At 42.6% G+C, this 13429-nt stretch overlaps 1 protein-coding gene across 1 annotated transcript in view; it reads right to left on the bottom strand.

The window, feature by feature from the left end:
- The window catches only part of b3gat2 (beta-1,3-glucuronyltransferase 2 (glucuronosyltransferase S)), a 76149-nt gene that overhangs the window by 13393 nt on the left and 49327 nt on the right, over positions 1-13429 (bottom strand). The window contains exon 2 of the mRNA XM_067983706.1: positions 9534-9678. Within this exon, the coding sequence (XP_067839807.1) occupies positions 9534-9678 (145 nt within the window). The remainder of the gene's footprint in view (positions 1-9533; positions 9679-13429) is intronic.

The raw sequence follows: 13429 nt of genomic DNA, 5'->3' as shown, positions 1-13429 counted from the left end.
AACATCTGAGTTAATTCACCCTGTAATCTTCTACACTCGAGGGAATACAAGCCTAGTCTATGCCACCGGTCCTCATAATTTAACCCTTTTAGTCCTGGTATCATTCTGCTGAATCTGCACTGCACCCCCTCCAAGGCCAATATCTCCTTCCTGAGGTGCAGTGCCCAGCACTGAATGCAATACTCCAGATGTGGTCTAACCAGAGCTCTGTACAGCTGTAACATAACTTCCACCCCTTTGTAATCCAGCCCCCTTGAGATAAAGGCCAACATTCCATTCGCCTTTTTAATTATTTTTTGTACCTGTCCATTAGCTTTTAGTGATTTCTGTACTTGGACCCCTAAATCTCTCTGCTCACCCACAGTTCCTAGCTTCTTGCCATTTAGAAAATACTCTGATCTATCTTTCTTAGGTCCAAAGTGGATGACCTCACACTTTCCCACATTGAACTCCATCTGCCCCAGTTTTGCCCACTCACTTCATCTCTCAATGTCTCTTTGCGACGTTCTGCACCCATCTACACTATTTACTGTGCTGCCTAACTTGGTGTCGTCAGCAAACTTGGATATACGGCTCTGTATTCCTTCTGGTATCCATTACCAACATCCCTCACCTTGATGAGCATAAAACTAACAAAACAAGTAAGATTCAAAATCTGGAGCAGCCGATCCTTGTTGTTGTTGTCTGTGGGCCCCACCTCTTTATTAACAGTGACGTGTTCATTGCCCTTTTAAAATCTGATCCAAAAAACCAGCAAGAAAAAGCTGAAACTCAGCACAATCAAATCATTGGTAGTGTATATGTCAATACAGTAACAACTGTGCTGAAGTAGTCCAATTGATCATCTCTACATTAGATTGATCCTGGCACACACTCAAGCTAAATAAGTTCAAATTTGCTTAACAACCAGTCTTGCCTATTTAAACAGGGAAGTATGAAATAATGTGATCATATTTACTTTGAAATAATTCTTTCAGTGCAATGAAAGACTGTTAGCTGTGAAAGCTCCTCTAATCACTCTCCAACAGACTCCCTCTTCCTCGGAATAATTTATATTTCATACATAATTATTTATGCCAGACAATTTACTGCAATATCTAGTTCCCAGCAGAAATTAATTCTTATCGGACTGTCTACATGAGGAAATCAAGTTCGAACACAACAGTCTTCCTCATGGAGCAGGCTATTGAATGTCACGGAGAGGCTGTCAGAAGCTTGATTTGACCATATTGGGGCATTGCACTGTTTGATGCAGAAATCGGAGAGTTCTCTGGATTTTAAGATTAATTGTTTTATTTGCCAGTCTGCAGAAGTCATTAAGACTCTTCTGGTTACTCATTATTTAAAAAAAAACGTTTCTGTTTAATCAGGAATAAAAACCTGTTTTTTTAAATTGAATTTGTAATTTATTTGAACAGTATTCAGCCCTCTTCCTTCACCTCCCATCCACCCCATTCTCCCCCCCCCCCCCCTCCGCCCAGGGCTGTCCAACGACAGTAAGTAACCCACCCTCTGATTTTCCCTCCCTCTGTATGAGAAAGTTTTGACCTTTTCTCACCCCTCCCTGTAGTTAAGATGAGAACCTCACCCTGCTGGAAATCGGGTCACAGTCTGTTATTGCTCCCACAAGCTGTCCTAATGCACGGCCCGTTACAGAATCCTGCCAATGAAAAGGCATTCGTCCACACGATTTCCTCCCCTTCTCTGCTGACGGTGACTCATGTGTGAGTTTAAACAGCAAGTGTTGGTGGGCCATTCAATATCGGAAGGCATCGCAGATGAGCCCAATCCTATTTTCTTCTGATGTCCACACACACACCCCCCCACACACCCTTTCCAGTGGGAATCACTGGATGGTGATAGTGGGAACTCTGGCTAATTCCCCTCCCTAGCTCAGAGCAATTACCCCCCATTGCTGAACTAGCTGAGATCAGATGACTCAGTATAGAACTTGGTTTGTGTGACCCAGGTGTACACCACAAGGTGCATTTAACCATTGAGCCAGAGATGATCAAATAGTCCACAGGGACTGGTGGTCCACTGCTCCTGGGGAGAGGAGGGATGAATGTTGTCTGTAGAGGATTAAAATTGGAGAAGTGAGAACAAAAGATACTCTGAAGCCTTGCTTCACTACTTTTGAGGATGCAAAAGCCTTCCTCATCACAAATTCACAGGGAAGGCCATTTGGCCCATCTTAATTCATCCATCCAGAAACACTCTCCTCATTGTTGTATCTAATTATTTCTTAATTGATTCCGAAGTTTTTGCCTCCATCAGTCTGCCCAGAAGTCCAATTCAAGTGTTGATCACTCTATGTGTGAAGAATTTCCTCATATTCCTTCGGGACTTTCATAAGGCAATTGGACATGTAGTTGAAGAGGACTATTTGCATGGTTATGGGGAAAAAGCTGGGGTGTGGGACAAAATTGTACAGCTCTTTCAAAGAGCCGGCATGGGCACGAGGGTCGAATGGCCCCCCTCTGTGCTGTAAGATTCTATATCAGATCTAGTTTGAACCCGTGTCCCCTTGACCTTCTCCCATTTTAATTTAAATTAATATTCTGCATTGTTATGATCTGGTATGCTCTGCCTGAAAGGGTGGTGGAAGCAGATTCAATAGTAACTTTCAAAAAGGGAATTGGATAAATACTTGAAAAGGAAAAATTTGCAGGGCTGTGGGGAAATAGCAGGGGAATGGGACTAATTGGATAGCTCTTTCAAAGAGCCAGCATAGGTAGGATGGGTCGAATGGTCTCTTTCTGTGCTGTATGATTCTATGATTAACCTTATCCATACAATTTATTATCGTATACAAGGTCACCTCTCAGACGCCTTCTTTCCAGGTTGAAAAGCCCAAGCATCTCCAGTCTTTCTTCATGACTGAGAACCCCTGAGACCAGGGATCAGCCTCATGGCTGGATTTATTGGCCTTGGAGGGAGTGCAGTGTAGATTTACTAGAATGATACCTGGACTCCAAGGGTTAAATTACAAGGTGAGATTACACAAACTAAGGTTGTATACCCTTGAATTTAGAAGATTAAGGGGTGATTTGATCGAAGTTTTCAAGATATTAAGGGGAACTGATAGGGCAGATAGAAAGAAACTATTTCTGCTGGTTGGGGAGTCTAGGACTAGGGGACATGGTCTAAAAATTAGAGCCAGGGCTTTCAAGAGTGAAGCGAGGAAAGATTTCTACACGCAAAGGTTGGTGGAAGTTTGGAACTCTCTTCCGCAAACAGCAGTTGATGCTAGCTCAATTGTTAATTTTAAATCTGAGATTGATGAGGTTTTTGTAACCAAAGGGATTAAGGGATATGGGGCTAAGGCGGGTATATGGAGTTAGATCACAGATCAGCCATGATCTCATTGAATGGTGGAACAGGCTCGAAGGACTAAATGGCCTACTCCTGTTCCTATCTTCCTATGTTCCTAGTGGTGTTGGTTTGAGGGATAAATATTGGCCAGGACACCAGGGAGAAACTCCACATGCTCTTCTGCAAAATAGTGCCATGGGATATTTTATGCCCACCTGAGAGGACAGACGGGGCCTCGGTTTTAACGTGTCATACAAAAGTCGGCACCTCTGACAGTGCAGCACTCCCTCACTACTGCACTGGAGTGTCAGCCTGGATTATGGGCTCAAGTCTCTGGAGAAAAGAGGAGCACATTGGCCCAGTGGCTATTTCTTATCCAAAAATTCTTATAATTCTATGGCAACTACTTAAAATACTCACTTGCAGTGATGCTTAAGACTGGCACAGGATACTTGCACCAGATTCTGTGCCAGGTGGACAGCCTATAAAGTGTTTTGAGTTTAATCATACTGTAATCCACAGACATCACTACAGCTCATTGGGTTTCAACTTGGCTGCTCATTTCAGTGGTGCGAGTTCGAACTAGAATCAGCCCCCGCAATTTCCCACTGTAGACCTGCACTCCTTTTACCCATGGAAGCCAGTTCCTTTAGCATAAACAGCTTTTCCTTCTCTTCCTTGCAGCTCCTCCAGTTCAGACAGCCTCCCGTTCTACCTATCATGACTCCCCTACCATTTCTCATGAAGCCTCTACGTTTGAAACGTTAACCAGTCTTTTTTCTTTTTGTAAGGTGCTGATGTGCTTCTGGAAAATTCTAGCTTTTGTGGGGTTTTGTCCTCTTATCGGCTTGAGCTGTAAGAATGATCTTTTACATTGTCTACGGGATGGTCTCCATTACAGATCTTCGGAGATTTATTTCTTCAGGTTTTCCACGGATTCCAATAACTGTTCAATTTGTGTCAGTGGAGGCCATCCTGTTAGTGCCATTGTGTTCTGGGCATCTCTAAACCGAGTACTGAGATTATTTTCTACTTTTCCTCCTGACCATGTCATTTCTGGGATGGCAGGGAGCTGAAGCCAAGTCACTGATAGTGACAGGAAAACCCTTTGGTTTCTTACCTACCTTGAGTAATGTTGGCCACACCTGTCACCTACCCAGGAAGTGAATTTTCTCCCTTATTTCCAGTGTCGTGGGCCGATCCCTCAATCAACATCACTAAAAAAAACAGATTACCTGGTCATTATCACAGTGCTGTTCGTGGGATCTTGCTGTGCGCAAATTGGCTGCCCCGTTTCCTACATTACAACAGTGACTACACTTCAAAAGTACTTAATTGACTGTAAAGCGCTTTGGGATGTCCTGAGGTCATGAAAGGCACTATATAAATGCAAGTTCTTTCTTTTTATTATGGCATATTGACTGTTTGATTTCTTATTATTGAACCCACTGTGAACCCTGCCCTATGAACTTGGAGCCTCACCTTAATTCTCTTGAATCAGTTGCACCCATTTCAAACCCAGAGTTGCATGAATCTAATTAATTTGACTTATAAAAGAAACTGCACTCTTGGTCGAAGTCTCTCTTTAGATAAGAGAGTGATAAAACTGGAGTTGATTTCTTTCATTTTTTTAAAGGGTAATGATTTTTTTTTAAAGGCTGCATATAGCAACAACACTACTCCCGGCCAGAATGGAGATGATTGGGTAATTCCCCCCGTCAATCACCCCTGGAGACTGCATTGCTGTAAGTGACTGGGATTGATTTTATGTGCAGAATTTGTATTACGTAACTATCCTCCACTCACTGGATTCTGCTGGAGAAATAATCCTGCTTTTATCGGGAGACTTTGCTGTAGTTTCAGTCATGAGTTCTGTTTGCTGTAGTTCATACAGACTCTGTTTAAATAGACTCTGTTTGCTGAGTAAAATAGACTCTGTTTGCCGTAAAATAGACAGTTTGTTGTAAAATAGACTGCCGTAAAATAGACTCTATTTGCTGTAAAATAGATTCTGTTTGCTGTAAAATAGACTGCAGTAAAATGGACTGTTTGCTGTAAGTTCTGCTGCATCTCCAACTCATTGGCTGACACAGTGGTGTCAATAGACACTTTGTTTTTTAAAACCCAGCCCTTATATTTTCCAGAATAATATGTGCTTGACTTCCATTGTCACTACTGCACACGTCAAGCTCTGGGTGAAGTGAAAGTTCCACTGGTCAGATTTTTGGGACATTCAGACTGACCTCTTAGTTACTGCAAGACTCCTTCTACACTAAATTACATGCAGATCACCTGGTTAGTCTCACACATTCTCACAACTTACAGCCTGGACTTTACTGGCACAGCTGGGTTTGAGAGAAGGTGACCCTTGTGAAGTTGAACCACAGTGGTCCTGATTCCCATAGCTCTCTTTCACCCAGCTTTGCACTCTTGATCCTATCTGTTTTCACTACTTTAAAATTCTTCCCATAACCACTTGAAGCCACCGACCTCTTGTCTTTAACTGACAGTCAAACCTAATTATCTTTGACTGTTGGCTATATCAAGTATACTTATCATACATTATAGACAGGAACACACTTCCTGTTTCTGTCCCCCACCCCCACCCATACACACTTTTGCTGTTACCAGATTGAACTCCTGGTGCATGAAGTGTCCTTCAGAGGAGGATTCCTATGATGAATAGTTTTCTCCACTCCATCCCTTGAAGGTAGTAATGCTTGGGTAAGGGAGGGAGGGAGGAAGTGAAGGGAGGCAGGAAGGAATGTATTTATATAGCACTCCATCTTGTCTCCTAAAAACATCTTAAAAACGCTTCAGATACAATGAACTACTCAGCAGTGACTGTTGTATAGGCAAATATTTTCACCCAGCAATGTGACACAAACAGCAATGAGATGAAGGACCAGTTAATCTGTTGTTGGTGACGCTGATTGTGGGATAAATTGAATGTTGTCCAGAGCTTGCTGTAGACAATCAGCGCTGGCAGAATACTCAGCCAGAGGACAGGTAACAGCTGAGCCTGATCTGCTTCTCACCCAGTGATCGTGTCCATGTACTTTTCAGCAAGTATTTGTGGATGGCGATCAGGGGCGGGAGCCTTGCCTACAGCCCTAGGGCACTGAGGTGCATTGTAACACTCCAGTTATCACCCTGATTGAGCTCTTGGCACAGACCAAAGATCACTTTCCTCATCTATATAGACCAGTACCACACCACATGCTGCATTTTACCAACAGCCATTTGGTATATTGACTAATATTGTTACAGTTCAATAACTGTTATTAGAATTTATAGATCTGTGTGAGCTCAAAGTAATCAAACCCTTCCAAAAATAATTGGATATATTTTTCAGCATGTTTTTCTAAACTTTAACAGCTGCCAATCAAGATGGCGGTTGGCAGCCATTTTGCTGCCGTCAAGTGTAAATTTAATAGCAGTGATGGTAGAAAATTGGGCCATCACACTGCCTCTGTAACAGGTTGGGTCCCAATCACCTAAGTTGCCTGTTAATTGGTATAATGCTGAAAGTTTTGCTGATGCAGATGGGGAGTGTATGGGAGAGGATAAAACTCAACTGTTATGGTTGGTTGTTGAATTTAGAAAGCCAGATTTACAGGTCAGGACGTCGACATCAAAGCGGACGGCACTCAGTTGAAAGTAATCGTGGCCACTTTCCGAGCTCACCGAACCACAAATAATGGGGCACTCACACAACTGGCTGCAGTGCTTAATCATCCACCCACTTCTCTTCCATGGCTTGCAGCTGCTTCTCATTCATGTCCATGTCCATGTTCAGGTCCGTGGCAACATTACTCAGTATACAACATACTGGCACAATTTCGCTGACCTTCCCTGGGGCAAGGGCCATATTATAATGCCCCCTTGAGCAGTGCAAGCATGCGAAGCATTGCTTCAGCACCAAGTGTCACCTTGATAAGGACTGTGACCTGCCCATGTCCCTGCTCCCGGTCCGGCAATGCCTTGATTTTAAAATTCCCATCTTTGTTTTCAAATCCCTCCATGACTTGCACCCCCCCAATCTCTGTAACCTCCCTTAGCCCTACGACCCTCCGAGATCTCTGCGTTCCTCCAATTCTGGCCTCTTGCGCATCTCTTATTTTCTTCACTCTACCATTGGCTGCCGTGCCTTCAGCTGATAGGCCCTAAGCTTTGGAATTTCCTCCCTAAACCTCTCCACCTCTCTACCTCTCACTCCTCCTTTAAGACGCTCCTTAAAACCTACCTTTTCCTGTCCTAATATCTCCTTATGTGGCTCGGTGTCAAATTTTGTTTAATAATCGCTGCTGTGAAGCGCCTTGGGTCGTTTTTACTACATTAAAGACGCTATATAAATGCAAGTTGTTGTTGTTTGTTGGTGCACAGGGCCATGTACAGGTGTTGTTGCACTGGATGACCTGTATCTCCAAACAGCTAGCTATCCATCCTTCCCTCTCCTTCAAATATCTGTGTGATATTTCATTGACTCAGAATGAAAGCATCATACATAGCAGGAGGTGTGTATTGATACGCAATATTTTATGGGGTGGATGACATGTACCAGTTGCATGCTGAGGGAATAACAACCCTTCCTATTTAACTTTGCCATCGTAACCTTGCTGGACACCCTGTACCTTCATCAATGTTGAAAAACTCTCACTGTCTCTGCTCCTGCTCCCCACAATTTCTGCTGAAGCACATGTAGGTGGATGTTTGGCAAAACAGATTCTCAGCTACCTGCTTCATGCAGCAATGGATTGTCTAGCGATGAGTTCTGCAAGGCTCTCTGTGAGTACCTCCATGGATCCTGGGGCATTAAAGCTGAGGGAAGCGGTGACCATACCTGTCACTGTTAGTGTAGTGTACATGTTTGATTGTGCCAGCTGCCCCTGTTGAACATTAGTCTTCCATCATTAAAACTAAGGGCCATAAATATAAGATAGTCTCTAATCAATCCAATAAAGAAATCAGGAGGAACTTCTTTACTTAGAGAGTGGTTAGAATGTGGAACTCACTACCACATGGAGTAGTTGAGGTGAATAGCATAGATGCATTTAAGGGGAAGCTAGATAAACACATGAGGGAGAAAGGAATAGAAGGATATGCTGATAGGATTAGATGAAGTAGGGTGGGGGGAGGCTCATGTGGAGCATAAACACTGGCATAGACCCGTTGGGCCGAATGGCCTGTTTCTGTGCTGTAAATTCTATGTAATTCTATATAATCATGCCCAGTTAGCTGACTCTAATGTGGTAGTTCAACTCCTGGGATTAGTTGATTCTCTAGGTAGTGTGTCTCCTGTGAACTGTGTGCTCCCAGGCTTTGCTCTCCTGTAGCTGGTACTGAACTACGATATCGCTAAGAATAACCAATGAATCCATTCTTTGGGCTTGGAAAAAATCCTTTGTACAATTCACTTCTTCTTTTGTACGATTAACAACCCTTCTGAACAGAAGCCCAGGGCACAATTTTCTTTTATATCCTCCACTGAACAAAGTTGACCTTTAGCAAGATTTTCAGTCTTTATCAAGCCCTTAACAAGGTTTTATTTTCTTTATTCTTCATACGCCCATTTAAGGCTATGAATAAAAATTAGACTAATAGTAATGATGGAAGTAAAGAGCATTGTTGCTTTTGCTCACATTTTATTTACATCTAATTTTAATTAATCCGCAGAGCAAAATATCCACTAGGTTAAGATAGAAAATCTTTAACTGCACCTTCAATGGATACAAAACAAAATAATTCCAGGCTTCTATCATTTCTTATCCTGATTCACCTTCACTGTAAACCATTAATAAACATCTCAGATTTGCTGTACTTCCACTCTTAAAATGATTGGATTTAAATATTTCAGTCCAATACCACAAAAACACTGCTAAAAGTTCATATGTTAAAAGCACGTTAAGTTGATAACTGACCTACTTTCTAGACGGTTCCCGCTTTCCGCACATGTAGGGTCAAGTTGATTTACTTACAAAAAGATCTGTAATTACGTGCAATTACTTTGTTATTTTTTAAAGTGCATTAATCCTGATGGGTGAATGTAGCATTAATGAGAATATTAAGCTGTCACAATGTCTGCACTGAGTCACGGGACCCAGTCTGTAACCATTGACTATAACCATTCCTCCAATACCAGAGAAAGTAGGAATTAAAGAACCAAACAGCTCATTCTACCATTTTGGAAATGAAATGGGAGTCAGTCTTGGGCTTACCTGCCATGTCAATAGCGAAGGGTCTGTCTGGTCTCCAGCCAGTGTACCAGCCGACCACATGGCCTTGTTCCACCAGAGGGCGCTCATAGCGACGTCCTCCCACCAATCCAACCGGCCATACAGACACCTTTCGGGTCAAACGCATCTGCAAAAAGTGACAAAACACGCAATGCATTCAGACGAGGATCAGTGATCACCTTCAAGTACCAAAGAAAGCTAATAAAATAGCTGAAATTATTAGTTTTTCCCTCTTCTTTAGAACTTATTGTCTACCGTTGACATTACATTTGGCCTCAGTGTCCCTGGGCTGGAGGAGGGAGGGGAAATCAGTCACATAGGAATATAAGAAATAGGAGCAGGAGTAGGCCATCCAGCCCCTCGAGCCTGCTCCGCCATTCAACAAGATCATGGCTGATCTTCTACCTCAACCCCATTTTCCTGCACTATCCCCATATCCCTTGATACCTTTGATATCTAGAAATCTATCAATCTCTGTTTTGAATGTACTCAATGACTGAGCCTCCACAGCCCTCTGGGGTAGAGGATTCCAAAGGTTCACCACCCTCTGAGTGAAGAATTCGGGTGATCCGCTCTGCCAGTTTACCTCCCAAGCAGTGATGACGAAAGTTAGCCACTAGATTATGTGCTTATGTCTGGAGTGGGGGCTTGAACCTACAACCTTCTCGTTCAGAGGCGAGTGGGAGTCTAATTTTCGCTGTCTCTGCATGGGTAAAGCAGTGACTACACTTCAAACGGACTTCATTGGCTGTAAAGCACTTTGGGACGCCCTGAAGTCATGAAAGGCGCTATATAAATGCAAATCCTTTCCTTCTTCAATGAAAATCAGGCGGGTTCTGTGGCGGGTGTCTGATCCGCTCTGTCAGTTTGCCTCCCAAACAGTGACGGTGAAAATGATCCCACCTAAGAAACAAAAAAGCTAAAAGCAGCACTCTGAAAAGGGTGCACTATCCCTTGCAGACCACGTGCAGTCCTCTTATCCATTGTACTGTTCAGTATCTTACCTCTATTCCCTTCTGCATCCGAACCATATTTTAAAAATGTAAATGAATTTGGCTCGTTTAGCCCATACCAAGTGGCTTAATGTTGAGCTATTTTCCATCTACTGATGCATTTAAGGGGATAAGTTCATGAGGGAGAAAGGAATAGAAGGAAATGCTGATAGGGTTAGATGAAGTAGGGTAGGAGGAGGCTCATGTGGAGCATAAACACCGGCACAGACCAGTCGGGCCGAACGGCCTGTTTCTGTCCTGTAAATTCGATGCAATTTTCTGCTCCTGATCACTATCCAGGAACCCTTGCTGAAAGAGTGCGTGTGTGATGAACCTCATGACCAATGGCCTGCTGTCCAGATTCACATGTGAAGAAAGTGTCCAAAGGGTTGTTAGCATCTGTGGAACTGTATTCTAGGGCGAGTCACTGCCTTTAGGGAATAATTACTGTATGTGAAAAACTCACTAGAATGGTGCTTCATAAACGCTGTAGGGATGTGAGGATGTTCCAAAGGAGCCCATTTAATTTATTTTTACACCACTATTTTAATGTTAAACTCTCTGAGAATCTGAAAGTACGTGCACATTCAAAATGCACGTGACATCACGTGACCAAAGGTTTTTGGGTGCACAATGGTTGCTTCATTTGTTGCTTGGTTTGTTTAGAATGGTGAAAAGGGCAGTTCCCCAGACAGATAATGGTTTTTACTGCTCTCATTGTACAATAAAAAAGAGTCACGTTTGTCGGACTGAATGTCTCTCCAATCAATATCAGGCCTTTCCCCAGTCTCATGGGTTTTGGGAGACCAGTACGATTGTTCTTAGTTGAGGTATTTAAGATGATTAAAGGATTCAATAGCGTAGATAGAGAGAACCTCTGGTGGGGGAGATCAGAGCAAGGGGGCATAACCTTAAAATTAGAGCGAGGCCATTCAGGAGTGATATCAGGAAGCACTTCTTCACACAAAGGGTAGTGGAAATCTGGAACTCTCCCCCCAAAAAGGGGGGAGGCTGAGGGTCAATCGAAAGTTTCAAAATTGAGATTGATAGATTTTTAATAAGCAAAGGTATTAAGGGTTACGGAACCAAAGCAGGTAGATGGAGTTAAAATACAGATCAGCCATGATCTAATTGAATGGCAGAACAGGCTCGAGGGGCTGAATGGCCTACTCCTGTTCCTATGTTCAAATCTTTAAACTGATTAAACATAAGAACGTAAGAGCATAAGAAATAGGAGCAGGAGTAGGCCATACGGCCCCGCGAGCCTGCTCCGCCATTCAATAAGATCATGGCTGATCTTCGACCTCAACTCAACTTTCAACCAACGATTGACATTCTTCAGTTCTAGTTTAAATATATTTAAATACTTAAATGTTTCGTACTTTTATTAGTCTTCTGGTGCTCTCCCTCCCCTTAATATTAACTTTGACACTGGCACTTGGAATAGCTCAACTACATTTCTGCAGTGTTCAAAATACTGGAATTGTCACTTTTAACCCTACAGTAAAAGATTTCCAACAGCAATTATTGGGTTTGTATTAAGAGTATTCCTCACTGAATTGAAACAAGCTAGACAGATGCATATGGTGGGTTTTTCAAAAAGCATTTATACAGCACCTTTCACGACCTTAGGACGTCCTAAAGCGCATTGCAGCCAATGTAGTGCACTTTTGAAGTGTAGTCATTGTTGTAATGTAGAAAACGCGGCAGCCAATTTGTGCACAGCAAGATCCCACAAACAGCAATGTCCTAAATGACCAGATAATCCGATTTTAGTGCATGTTGGTTGAGGGAGTTGGTTGGACTTGAATGTAACAGTGATTTTTTTTTAATGCAGTGGCCTCTTTCTCTTATCTTAAAGACTGTTCCCATGCAACAAACTTCCTGCAGTTGAGTTGGCAGGGAAGGTGTCCTGTTTAAGACCACCATGAAAGGTGCTTGAGCCCATCCTGAAAAAACTTCCTTAAAACGGTGGAAGCAGAAAGTATTGATTCATTCAAATGCAAATTTGATAGATTTCTTTCAGAAAATAACATTTTGGGGTTACAGTATATGAGTAATTTGAGACATGACATGTGGTAAGTGTAGCATGCTTGGGAAGAACAGGTGACTTTGGGCCTATGGGTTCCAAAGCTCTTCACCACTGGGGTTTTCCTTGTGTCATTTCTCCGTCTGTTGTAGGCTAATTGATAGAGATTGATTGCCATGATTAGTCAACAACTCCATTACTGTTGTATCATGCGACTACCAGGATGGTAGAAGGTGAACTAGATGGAGCTTGGTCTTTTTCGTCCAACAATTCCTATGTTCCTAAATGCCTCAACAGATTTGCAGTGCCAGCAAAAAAAAACAGCTAGACTTTGCTGAGCTGAGATTAAATGGGCTCATTTCAAAACAACCCAATGAAAACATTTCAACATCGATTAAATTCACATTATCTACATTGCTAAAGTGTCTTTAATTAATCTCTGTGAAACTCATTCTTTTAGCAATGATGTAAACATTGACCAAAGAAGGTGTAGAGATCTATTTTCAAACAAGTCCATCCATTGGTTTTGTAAGTAAATCAGTGTCGCCAGATGTATCAGGTGGGGTGGGGGGTAATTTTACATAGAATTACATGGAATCTACAGCACAGAAACAGGCCGTTTGACCCAACTAGTCTGTGCTGGTGTTTATGCTGCACATGAGCGTCGTCTCACCCTCTTCATCTAACCCTATCAGCATAACCTTCCATTCCTTTCTCTCTCATGTGTTTATCTAGCTTCCCCTTAAATGCATCTAACTATTTTCAACTTTGTCACCTGAGTGGTAACCTGAAGCCCTCCCACCCCCACCCCGGTTTCCATCGCACTGAAATCAATAGAAATTAAAACTGGGTGGGTT

This window comes from Heptranchias perlo, chromosome 5 (genome assembly GCF_035084215.1).
Source record: "Heptranchias perlo isolate sHepPer1 chromosome 5, sHepPer1.hap1, whole genome shotgun sequence".
Classification (NCBI taxonomy): domain Eukaryota; kingdom Metazoa; phylum Chordata; class Chondrichthyes; order Hexanchiformes; family Hexanchidae; genus Heptranchias; species Heptranchias perlo.
This window is presented reverse-complemented; position numbering and strand designations above follow the sequence as displayed.